Source organism: Poecilia reticulata, chromosome 21 (assembly GCF_904066995.2).
Source record: "Poecilia reticulata chromosome 21, P_reticulata-male-v2, whole genome shotgun sequence".
Classification (NCBI taxonomy): domain Eukaryota; kingdom Metazoa; phylum Chordata; class Actinopteri; order Cyprinodontiformes; family Poeciliidae; genus Poecilia; species Poecilia reticulata.
Genome location: NC_088850.1, coordinates 15,574,172 through 15,586,418, shown reverse-complemented (window position 1 = coordinate 15,586,418; position 12,247 = coordinate 15,574,172). Strand labels below are relative to the sequence as shown.

The window sequence follows — 12,247 nt, the reverse complement described above, 5'->3', positions numbered from 1 at the left end:
AAAACATTAAATGTCATTAAATCTCTGAACCCTAACCTTGCTGCTCTGGTCTTGTCAAAAGGGAACGGGACGAAGATTAAACATAAAAAAAAACAAAAAAAAAACGAGCAGACGCGAAGCGCAGACGGAAAACAACACGTTTTTGTTTTCAACGTCCTTTTCTTCCTGCGGAGCTGTGAAATCACGGGAAGGTATGAGTGTGCCTCCGCTGACTGCGGGCAGTGTTTGGGAATCATGGAAACAGTGATGGGATGGCCCACAGGAGGCACAGAGGCTCGCTCTGTAACGTCACCGTCAGGCTTTGACATCACGATCCACGGAGAGCCGTGTAATTTCCACTTTCTGACCCCGAAGGTGAGACTAAATGAGGAAGGTGTTGTCGTGAGACACAAAGTCGGTCTTCTCCACAGAGCCTAAAGGTGGAAACCCCCCAGCTGTTTTGCTTTGGCAGGCTTGTGATGTCACGGGGTAACTATGAAGGAGCGTGAATATCACACCGTGCTATAACTGGCTGGTAGTAGCTTGTGTAAATCTGGACTAGGACAGGAGACAGGCCTGGGCCTGTAAATACCGTTTGAGTTCAGACGTGATGGAAACTCCAGGGTTTATTTAGAAACTTAATCAATTTTTTGTTTGTTTTTCTCTGTAACTGTGCATTATTGAGGATTATTAGCAGATGATATAGAAAAAAAGAAAGCAGTGAACTAGAATCGGTATGAAACGGACTGATCAATTGTTAAGACCAATAGGGACCCAACCACATGAAAGCAACTCGTCTCACTTGTGGTGAGGATAACTCGCTGAAATTCAAGCCAAGTATCAGAATAGGGAAGAAAAGAGATTTATTACTAATTTAGTCAGAGGTAGTAGTTCATACCAGCATGTTAGAAATTGCTGACATTTTGGGATTTTCAACAAAATCGTCTCTCTGGTTTGAAAAGAGAAAGTACCTGTAAACAAATGTATTTCTGACAACAGAGGTTAGAAGAGAATGGACAGACTTGTTAGAGGTAATATTAATAACTTTATCAGATTGGTGGCTGCTGCAATACTATACCAGGTCTCAATCCTATCAGCAAAAAAAAAACCTCCCAAAACAAAAACTGAAAATTGAGGCTATAAATTACACAAGCTGACCACAATTGGATAATAAGAAATAAGAAAAATGTTGACTGGCCTGAAGGATCATAAATTCAGAGGGTCGGGCCAGAGTTTTCATTGACATGAAAGCATATCTCCATTCATACTTTTACTGTACTCAGGTGCAGCTGAAATCAGAAGTTTAAGTACACAGAATAAATTGACACTTTTTTTTTTCTCACTGTCTGAAGTTAAATTGGACCAATCTTCTCTTGTCTTAGGTTAGTTAGAAGAACCACCAGAGATGATGCCACAATAATGAGAGAAAGAATGTCAGACATTTAGACTGTGAGCGCCTTGTGTTCACCTTTCATTGTAGAGTTTCAAGGTGATCGAGACAGACCTCATCCAGAGAGGATTTCTGTTTTGGGGACCTAGCGTCGCTGAACCCGGTCTCATTGACTAGCATTGGACTATGAGTTGGTTTACCATGTGTAGGCTCCCAGCAGACAGAAGTCTTTGTAAAATGTGATCCCTTCTAATTAGAGTTTGTACAATTCGTAATATGTGTGCCAGTCTACAGAGATATTCAAACCTAACAGCTGGCAGATTCATGTGAGTTAAAAATCGCACTCACAGATGAATAACTGAAAATGAGACACACTAAGTAATAACTTCACATTCGGCTTCTATTGTGTTGAATCTGAACAAGGCGAAAGATCAGACAGTTCACCTCCTTTAATAGAAGCGATGCCAACAAGTACAAAGTTGAGCAGACTACCATTACAGCACCACCAGACATCCAGCTCTGATTTAAACCTGAAGCAACTCTCTTAGACAAATACATCCATCTATACTTAGCCTTGACATATCCGACTCTACCTCACACAGAGCTGTGTATTTCCTTTGGCCACCTCAACCATCCCATCCACAAAATCAGATCTGGAGACTAGAGAGAATAAATAGAGTCACTGGACTAATATCCACAGGAAACTTTAAGTCCTACAGGCAAAGCTCAAACATTCAATGTGCAAAAAAAATTTAAAAAATCAAAATCATTCATGAAGCGTAACAAAAACTGAAGAGTATAGGTGAAAAAAACAGTGCAATTTTTGTCTTTTTGAACCCTCATTTTTAAGTAAACAAAATGGAGGATGTCTCAATCCGATAGACGGATTCTTCGTCAAACACACATATTCCAGCCCAATCCCTGTCATAAAACAATGCCCCGAGTATTTTTAGGAGATGTTTTCTGAATGATTCATCTAAATATTTCTCATTTATTGGTGGGAAAAGGAAGGAAGTAGTTTAGGGTGAAGTTTTAGGGGCTGGGAAAGACAGACAGCCAACTTCCTAAAGTAATTTGGTGTGATATGAAGACCTAGGCGGAAATTCAACCTGTAAGACTATTCCGGCATCACCCATCACCACGCTTTCACCCCAGCCAATCAGGACGCACCACCTCTCTACCTCAATCCAATCAACTGGCAAGAGCTCCTTCAAAAGGCGAAGCAACCCACCTCCTTCCCATTTCCACCACCAACCTCCCAGATGCCTCCAGGTCCTCTCAAGACTCCTCTCTCCAAGCTCCGCTCCACCACCAGTGACTGGGCCCGGGGGAAGACTGAGCTTCGTTCGAGGCGACCATTCAAGCTCGCTGCGATTCTCAGCACGCTCGTCTTCCGCCGGTGTCCGAGCGCCAAATTCTCGGTCCAATAAAATTGTCTAACTGCTGTTTCTCTCTCTGTATGAGTCTCTACAGACTGAAATGCTTGAAGTCGGTGGTAACTTTATGTGGTGATGGGACTCTGAAAAAAAAAAAAAAAAAGATCTACAAGCAGGAAATCAACTGGGGTTACATTGGTGGGAAAAACTGACTAAACTATTGGAAATGGAGCCCAATAAAAACTGTATTTATAATTATCTATCTCCATAGATTATGAAGTTCACCAAAGACAAACTTCTACCATGCAATCTGAGATGGTTTGTAAAATGTTGGGTATTAGTTGTTTATAGTTGATAGTATTTCTGTTTTATTGTTTTAAAATATAGGACTTACTTGTGCATCTATCTATATTGTCCTTCATTTGTTTTTAATTTATTTAACCGGTCCTGTGTCATGACGACACTGGGACCAAACAGAACAGAGAGAGCACAACGTTTTTTGCAAATTCATTTTAGCCCCTCAAACCACAACCATGCTGACATTTACATACTGCAAAAAATGCCTGTTGAGGCATATTCTGTACACACCAGGGCTCCAATCGGAAGCACTTTGCTGCCATCTAGTGGTCCGAGTTATATCCCATTTTGGGTAATTTAGCAAATTTGCACAGTGCAGATCTAAATGTATGTCTTCTACATGTATGTGCTATGAACAGCACTAGTTATGTCTACCTTATTTAGAGTCTGTTTGTCTACTAGTAAATTAATAGTTATTTTTAAGTAATTGTTAATAAATCCACACTGTTAGGGGTTAAATTTAATCATACCTTTTCTTGTTTTTGTTTCAGAAATTTGTTCTTCTGTTGCTTTCTTTTTTTTTCTGTTGCTTTGGCCAAAGATTGCATATTTATTTTTCTTGCGGCTTTTTTAGCATTGTCACTGTTGTTTGGTTTAAGCTGTTTTTGGGGAAAAAAAGGCTCATGATAGCACACACACACAAACAACAGAAAGCATGAAACAAAAACATTTCACTTGATCTTAAGAGGACATTCATTAAAAAAAGCTTGCGAACATGTCCTGCAGTGGAAGATAAATAGACGGCAGCAACAGTAAATTACTCCACATGTTAGATAACAGCAGCTGCTGTGTCTGGGTGTTGTTTTGCAGTGTGGCAGGAGCACGTTCCTTCATCAAGCTGCTTCCGTTAGATATCAGTGCAGCTCCTAAAGCTGCGCTGACATACAGCACACACATTTTCTCTTGTCAGCTTTACAGACACGCAGGAATCCCTCACACACACACACTTTCACTCACAGCTGTGCTCAGGCAGTCAAGTAGAAGTTTCTACTGTACTGAGCCTGCACAGAAAGAGAACATATCCTTTTTAGGAAAAGCACAGGCCTCCTTATATGGGGATGCTTCCTGTCTAGTAACAACCCAGTCTGCTGGCTTGTTTCTTACATTCCTTTCCTTCAGCTCCTAGTTTCTCTGGGAGTTTTTCATTTCCGATTTGCTGGCTGGAGAAGGAGCAGAGCAGTGTTTCAGTCTAGCCTGGTGTGTGATCCCCCCCCTTTTTCTCTTAAAAAAAAAAGGTAAAGAAAATACACAAACCTCCGTCTAGCCTCTTTCCTGCAAACCTCTACTTTGAGTTTGATGTAGTAAAATAAGCCTGGCCTAAGATGGGGCACACCTGGCCGTTTCAAGTCCATCACAGACTAAACCTCATTAGGCAGGTGAGAACTCAAAGAGCATGTAGTCTTTGTTCCCGTCATATCTGCACTTTCGCCGGAGTCGACTCATGATATCTTATTGCCTTTCAGCCTTACCCGGGAGTCAGACTCAAGATGTCCTGTTCAATGTGAGATAAAAATCTCCAGCCACAAGTTAAAACAAAGCAGCCTAGCAAAATGTTCCCCAATCAGCAAGTGAGAAAAGCATCTGGATGTTCGAATGCATTAAGAATTTTCTTTGGAAAGAACAGTTCAGACTGAAATTGTTAATCTTTAGCATTTTACCTCGAAACAATTGGTTTAAAGTTTTCCCTATGAACACCAGCTCAGCTTACCGTGACTGCACTCTTTGTTCATTTTAGATGGAAAAGCGGGAAGCACGACGTAATGATAAAATTTTGTTTTCAGAATCACAAACTAACAACTCAAATCGGTAGTAGAGGACATTTACTTTCAGAGTCTCCTTTGCATGTGCTTCTCTGAAGTCAAGTTGTGTGCTTCAGAGTGGAAAAGCTGACAGCTATTTGAAGCAAAGTGATTGGTTTTTAATGGCTCAGTCAACACCCGGAATGAAATCCTCAGGAGAAGGAAGCTTTGTCAAAACTTTTAAAAACAATATTCAAAGATTCTCTTTATGAAAATTGAGTTTCCAGATAGGGCTGCACAGTGGCGCAGTTGGTAGAGCTGTTGCCTTGCAGCAAGAAGGTTCTGGGTTCGATTCCTGGCCTGGGGTCTTTCTGCACCGAGTTTGCATGTTCTCCCTGTGCATGCGTGGGTTTTCTCCAGGTACTCCGGTTTCCTCCCACAGTCCAAAAACATGACTGTTAGGTTAATTGGCCTCTCCAAATTGCCCCTAGGTATGAGTGTGTGTGTGCATGGTTGTGTGTCCTGTGTTGCCCTGTGACAGACTGGTGACCTTACCCCGCCTCTCACCCGAAACGATAGCTGGAGATAGGCACCAGCAACCCTCCCAACCCCACTAAGGGACAAGGGTGCAAGAAAATGGATGGATGGATGGAGTTTCCAGATAAAAAGTTGTTATAAAAATCCCCTAAAATTCTTTTTGTTGAAGCAAAAGGTGGTTCTTCAAAAATGTTGACTCAGGAATTATTTCTATATAATTAAAAAAAACGTAACTCAGTGCCAACAAGACAGTAATATGAAATACAGGCACTGGAACAATATTAAATCAGCTACATTAATACATGCTATTAACATTTTAATGGGCCCAAAACTACCTTGTAAATGAGTAATAACAGCATTTTGCATTTTAACATTTGTCACATTGGAGGATTTCAACTGCAATGAATGTGTGTGCACTTGTCTAGTGTTTGTGCATTGATTTTGAGTCTCCATTTGTATAAAAATACAATATGTGAGATCTGATGACCCCTAGTGGCAAACTTGCAGAATGCAGCAAACTAAATTTCACTTTGTCTTCCAGGAAAAACTGAGGTGGATTCACATGTCCAGAAGTGATTCAATCACAACTTTTATGTAGATACCTGCTTTATAAACTGTAACAAAACCTACTTTTGAGCTGGTCCCTGCTGGCCAAAAAAAAAACAAAAAAATCTAGGTTAATAACTTGTACAAATAGCTTAAGAATTATTGCTTAAAAACATGGTGAAGAGATCATAACGTGCAAATAATAACCTTAAAGCACAGAACTGTAGCAGTTTCCCAGACGTGACAGCATGAGAGCAGAAGACTAAGTTTCAAAACACCATCTTCCACCTCTGTACTGGAACAAGCGCCTGGACAGATAACCAGCTCAATTTAATGGCTCAAATGATTTCCTTTGTGTTACCGCTTAATGTTCATTTACCAAAGCACACAGCGTCTGTGCACCTTTGAAGTCCGGTTGGTGGAATGCTGTTGAGGTCTTAAAGTCTTAACCACCTGCTACACATCAAGCCGTTTATTTTATGATTTTCATGCCTGCATTTTAATGAGATTCCACCTGTTGTTTTTGCCCACCGTTCCTCTTTCATGTAAACTCATCTGCGGCTTCGCATTTGAACCCTGCCGTCTTTTCCTCTTTCTTCTTGTCTTTTTTTTTCTTTTATAAAATGTATTATTTATAGGCGCTGGCAGCCTGTTTGTGAAGTCAGTCTTCAGGAATTCCCAGTGTGGGGTCCCAAGCCTCTAAACCAGACTTATCCTTCCATCCCAGATGAAAGCTTCTCGAAGAGAGATGGTGTTGTTTGGCCCGAGCAGCAGAGCCTTGCCTTCAGACAGCAGGAATGCGGGATGTCTGGAGTGGGGGTCAGGAAGCGAGGAAAGAATGCCAAGCATGTCCATGTTTGTCCAGGGCTGGCTCTCCATTCAGCCCCCAGTGACGTGCCGCGAGGGCCGGGGAGTATAAAGGGAGCCGGAGTGTGCAGTCAGAACTCAGATCAACTCCTCTACCGAAGCTGAACTCCGGCTTTCACCGAGAACAGAAACAAGGAAGAGTGTGACCGGAGCAGCGGCTTGACAAGAGATTAACTTCCCCGGAAGACATTCACAGACTTGGGCTCTGAGACCAAAGGAAGACTTTCTCCACGAGGGCTTTGGAAGAATCCGAATTTGTAACTGAGAACTAGAAACGATGTCTGCTGGAATGAAGAAAACGATCCTGCTCCCTGTGCTGTGCGTCGTGTTCTCCTACATGGTAAGCTCAAACAATTCACAGATGCTATTTTCATTTTCTAAACATGAGTTTTAACCTCAAATATCACCATGCACCATGAATGTACCAGCTGCTTATCCCTGTCCAAGCGGAGCCATGTGCTCATGATGTTTACCTGTGCGTGTGTGTGTCTTTGGTACCAGGCTGCAGGTCAGGAGTGCAGCGGCCAGTGTTCCTGCCCCTCCGCCCCGCCTCAGTGTCCCCCGGGAGTGAGTCTAGTGCTGGATGGCTGCGGCTGCTGCAGGGTGTGTGCCAAACAGATGGGCGAGCTCTGCACCGAGAAAGACGTCTGTGACCCCCACAAGGGTCTCTACTGTGACTTTGGAGCCCCCACCAACAGACGCATCGGAGTGTGCACAGGTGAGCCGACAGGTCCTTCTCGATTGTCTGTCACCTTAGATCGTCCTAAAAGCATGAACCTTAAACTGAACTTTGTCTCCGCAGCTCGGGAGGGAGCGACCTGCGTGTTTGGCGGCATGGTGTACAAAAACGGAGAGTCATTCCAGAGCAGCTGCAAGTACCAGTGTACCTGTCTGGATGGAGCTGTGGGCTGCGTCCCGCTTTGCTCCATGGACATCCGGCTGCCCAGTCCAGACTGCCCCATGCCAAAACGTGTCAAGGTGCCCGGGAAGTGCTGCGAGGAGTGGATATGTGAATCTCCCAAGAAGAACTCCTTCGCAGGCACTGCTTTGGCAGGTGAGTCAAGAGAAACGTCCTTTCTAAGTCTTCCCACGTCAATAAGACGTACTCAGAGCTCTTGTCTAATCCTGGGTCTCTTCATGTGTTTACAGCATACAGAGAGGAGGAGACTTATGGTCCAGATCCTAATATGATGAGGGAGAACTGCCTGGTTCAGACTACTGAATGGAGTGCCTGCTCCAAGACCTGTGGCCTTGGGATATCTACCAGGGTCACCAATGACAACCACGAGTGCAGGCTCGAAAAGCAAACCCGGCTGTGCATGGTGAGACCATGCGAGTCCCAGCTGGAGCAGAGCATCAGGGTGAGTTCTTCTTCAGATAAGCCCCTTGAAGAACTTCCACGAAACAATATCATAATGTTTTCACCAAAGAGCAATCGGCTAAACCTTCATTCTCCACTTGCAGAAAGGGAAAAAGTGCATCCGCACTCCCCGGGTCTCCAAGCCCATGAAGTTTGAGATCTCGGGTTGCACCACCACCAAGTCCTACCGGCCAAAGTTCTGCGGTGTCTGCCTGGACGGCCGCTGCTGCACCCCCCACAGGACCACCACCCTGCCCATGGAGTTCAAGTGCCCCGACGGGCAGGTGATGAAGAAGCACATGATGTTCATCAAGTCCTGCGCCTGCCACTACAACTGCCCCGGGGAGAACGACATCTTCGAGGCTATGTATTACAAGAAGATGATCGGCGACATGGCGTGAGCCACTGAGGCATGGTCCAAACCCACGACTTGAAAAGAAACAGAACTCCATCTCAGTTTGCAGCTCAGTATATTTGCCTTTTGAACATGTCATTTTCCCCCCCATAGTAAACGTAGTCCAGAGACTCTGAATGGCTGAAGCATGTCAGCCGCATAGACTCAGACAGAGGGCTGCGCCGCAGCTCTACAAGATTTTATGCACTATAACTTTTTACTTTTTAAATGACAAACCTACTGTGTGGTTTCCGTCCATTCCACATTATTTTTCTTGTTACAAATCCATCCATTTTTCTTTGTGCATATTTATAGCATATTTAAACGCTGACCTCCTCTCTAAATGAGGTGTCTAATTAGCCCCCCCCACACCCTCCCTCCGTCCCCTCTTTGAGTCCAAAGACCAGACCTGTAAACTCTCAGCAGCTGTAGAGGGAGCATGCCGACCACAGCGAGCCAGTGTCCAAACAGGACTGAATGTGTCCTTGTGCGAGTGTGTGTGAGTGTAGGACTGAATGTCGACCTTGTGTGTGTGTGTGTGCGTGTGTATGCGTGTGTGTGTGTGCCCTTAGAGAGTGGAGGAAAGGTCAGAGTCTTGGTCCAACATGTGGATGAGAAACCAACTGAGAAACAGCTGAGTTTATGGTTAGATAAGGAACGCAGTTGCAATGGCACTGAGAAAAGAACGTAAACAAAAAAAAAAAAATAATAATAATAATGTGTTGACTGTAACTAATTCAGGTCTATTTTGTATGAAAAAAAAAAGAAGTAGAAGAACAGACTGGAAGGATTGTATTTTTCATTCCTTTTTTTCATGTTGATATGTAATTTTTGTAAATATTTGTACAGTTTAATTTAATTTAAAGATCCCAATTTGTTCTGTGCTTTTAAAGTCTATCTATAGTATATGTTGATGTGGGGGGTTTTTTGTACTGTTTTTATTGAGAAGTGTGACAAAAATGTTGCATGTTTCACTGTGTAGCAGAAAATAAAATCTTATATTTTTTATAAAAACAAAACTCTTGTATTTTTGTACTCAACCACTGACTTAATTCAACTCTAAATATAAACAAAAAGCTGTTGCGTCATTTTTATTTTTCCACTGACCAGCAACCGCCAACATAAATTATACCATTACTTTTCATATTACGTCACATTAGACCAACAAACCTCAAGGTAGGTTTTTACAATCTAATGTGATTCACAAAAACGAAAAATAGCTACAAATCAAAATGGTAATAATGGTAAAAGGAAGAAAAAAGATACAATATGTGCATATTTGTTTTGGTGTATTTGATTAGCAGCATTGCACAGAGACTGGATGTTTTGCTCATTCTTCTCTGCAAAACAACTCAAGCTCCTACAGCTTGACAGTTTTCAAGACTTGACTGACTGAACCATTATAATCCATGAGTATACGCCCTCCTAAATCACTTGGTTGTAGCTCTGACTGCGTATTTAGTGCTGCTGTCCTTCTGGAAGCTGAACCTCGACTCTAGTGTCCAGGTTTTTGGCAACCTCTAACTTGGAGTGTACTGATGTTAGCTCCATCAATCTTCCCTTCAACAATTTCTCTTTCCCAGAAGCCCTGCAGCTTGATGCTGCCACCAGCTCGCCACAGGCATGGCATAGTCACGGTGATCTGCAGCGGTAGTTTTCTGCCAAAAGGTACTTTCTGCTTTCACCTCACCAGATCACCTTGCACATTTGCTGTTTTCCCTACGGCGCACTTTAAACAGGACTAACAAATCAGAGTTGTTGAGCTTCTTAGGAGTCAACATGAGCTTTTCGACTCAGATTAAGGCTCCCGTTGCTCAGTCTGTCAAGTTTAGTTTGATCACCTTGACTAAAATAACAATTATTTTACTACAAACTCAGGAGTGTTATGCTGTGGAAAAATATTACTTTATGGAGTGGTGTGCGATGACATGTCCTTGTGGGGGAGACAACACAATTCTGCAATTCAAAGCAACAATGCAAACAAAAATATTGCAACCCTTTGTATACAAATTCTCACAATCAACATTGATTGAGAGCAAAAACAAAAAAACTAAAGTCCCCTTGTAAACTGACTCCACTGTCAGCACTCGCTTCCAATGAAAAAGGAGATACAATGTCGCCATCTTGTGTCTGAAACATCTCCTGCACTGACTCATGCCCCACGTCAAGTACGGAATAAACTGTTTGTTTTAGCTCCAGATGAGCGTCTCTGTGATGTAGAGACTGAAGGTTTCCTTTGAAAAACATTCCCTGCGACGAAAGCTCAGCAAACGCGAAAGGAGTCCAGGGTTTGATTTTGGTTTCGGGCAATGACCAGAGCTGCTCTAAGATCATCTGAGACCTTAAGCAGAGAGTGGTTTGGGGGGCCTAATTACAGATAGGCCCCCAAATGATGTGTGATAGATTGTTCGGTTATTGCTCATTTACCACAAATAGGTTTATTTCAATTAATACATCAACTTTTGATGTCTTAATTTGACTTGAGACAATATAAAACGACAGAGCTTCATGTTTTTCTGTTTTGCTGTTTGAGCTTGGCACTCGTCCCTCTAGGTGTGCAGCTTTCCAACAAAGCAGATTCAGAAAGGAATTGATTTTTCTCACCAGTAAACAGAGCAAGTGGGTTGCGCTGTGTGTCTGTAAAGATTTATGAAATCGTTAAGGCGTTCTGCACATTTTCTCTCAAGGTTTCAAGCGGATTAAACTCAGATTGAGTTTAGCAATCCTTCACAGGGTTGATGGCATGGCAAAACCTCAGATGGAGTCACGAAGAGGATGCTGTAAACGGCAGCATACTTCCAGCTTCAATTTTAAAAATAACTAGCGTAAAATAGGATTTAGTAATAATGAAGAAAATGCAATGCTGAGTTACCGTTCAGCAGAAAACCACCAACACTGTCTGAGTTGTTTGCTTGCGTAAATATACAGTTTGAATCTTCTTGCCTGACCTGGCTTTTAATGACTCACTGTGTCCATATTTTGCTGCTGCCTGGTGAAAGAAAGATACAAACTTTATTTCTGAACCTGTTCTGAGCTGCTTCCACGGTTTCTATTTTGAGTAATAAAAAAAAAGGAGATAAACTTTTGCACTTCACTTTTTCTCCTGCCCACGTTGCGAAAGTCTCATTCAGAAAAAAAAACCAAACAAGTCCCTAGATGTTTTCCCATTAGTCCTTGCGACAAATAAAAGTGTGGATTTCGACGGCGGAGCTAATGGCTGCAAAGTGTGTCGCGCCTGAATAGAGTGTGTCCGCAGCCAATGTGTCATCCCGATGAGTCACGCCGGCCTCAACGCCCACAAACAAACAAGTGCAAACTTCAGCTACTCTCGAGAACGATGTGTTTTTTGCAGCAAAATACTAGTTTCACTCCTGCTGTAACAGGTTCCTCCAAAAGTAAATATTTGCGTTGAGACGAAAACCTTCAAAAGTGGCAACCTCCACAGTTTAAGACGTGCATTAATCTTCTTCACATTCAGTGGTGTTATGGGTTATCACAGATATGCACATAGAAACTTTATTTTAAAAAAAAAGAGGTTTCCAGAATCAGTTTGTTTATTTTCTTAGAGAAATTCAGTACAGTGTTAGAATATAACACAATTATTTTTCCTGCTAAAAATCTAAACTTATTGCCTTGGCTTGATTGGGGTTAGTAGTTTCTATCACGTCAGGGAATAATTTCTCTCCTCTTCTCTTTCTTTTT

General features: G+C 42.5%; 1 protein-coding gene across 1 annotated transcript; it reads left to right on the top strand.

Moving 5' to 3' along the window:
• The first annotated feature begins 6,764 nt into the window (after positions 1-6,764).
• ccn2a (cellular communication network factor 2a) lies at positions 6,765-9,564 on the top strand. The gene is made up of 5 exons (XM_008398428.3): positions 6,765-7,131; positions 7,293-7,509; positions 7,594-7,845; positions 7,941-8,152; positions 8,256-9,564. Exons 1-5 carry the CDS (start codon positions 7,069-7,071, stop codon positions 8,550-8,552), a joined length of 1,041 nt encoding a protein of 346 aa, XP_008396650.1. The 5' UTR covers positions 6,765-7,068; the 3' UTR covers positions 8,553-9,564.
• The last annotated feature ends 2,683 nt before the right edge of the window (positions 9,565-12,247 follow it).

Excerpts from the sequence above, each read along its gene's own strand:
- ccn2a (XM_008398428.3), top strand. The coding sequence starts at position 7,069 with ATGTCTGCTGGAATGAAGAAAACGATCCTGCTCCCTGTGCTGTGCGTC. Across the intron at positions 7,846-7,940 it reads CGCAGGCACTGCTTTGGCAG|CATACAGAGAGGAGGAGACT; the intron begins GTGAGTCAAGAG and ends ATGTGTTTACAG. Across the intron at positions 8,153-8,255 it reads AGCTGGAGCAGAGCATCAGG|AAAGGGAAAAAGTGCATCCG; the intron begins GTGAGTTCTTCT and ends CTCCACTTGCAG.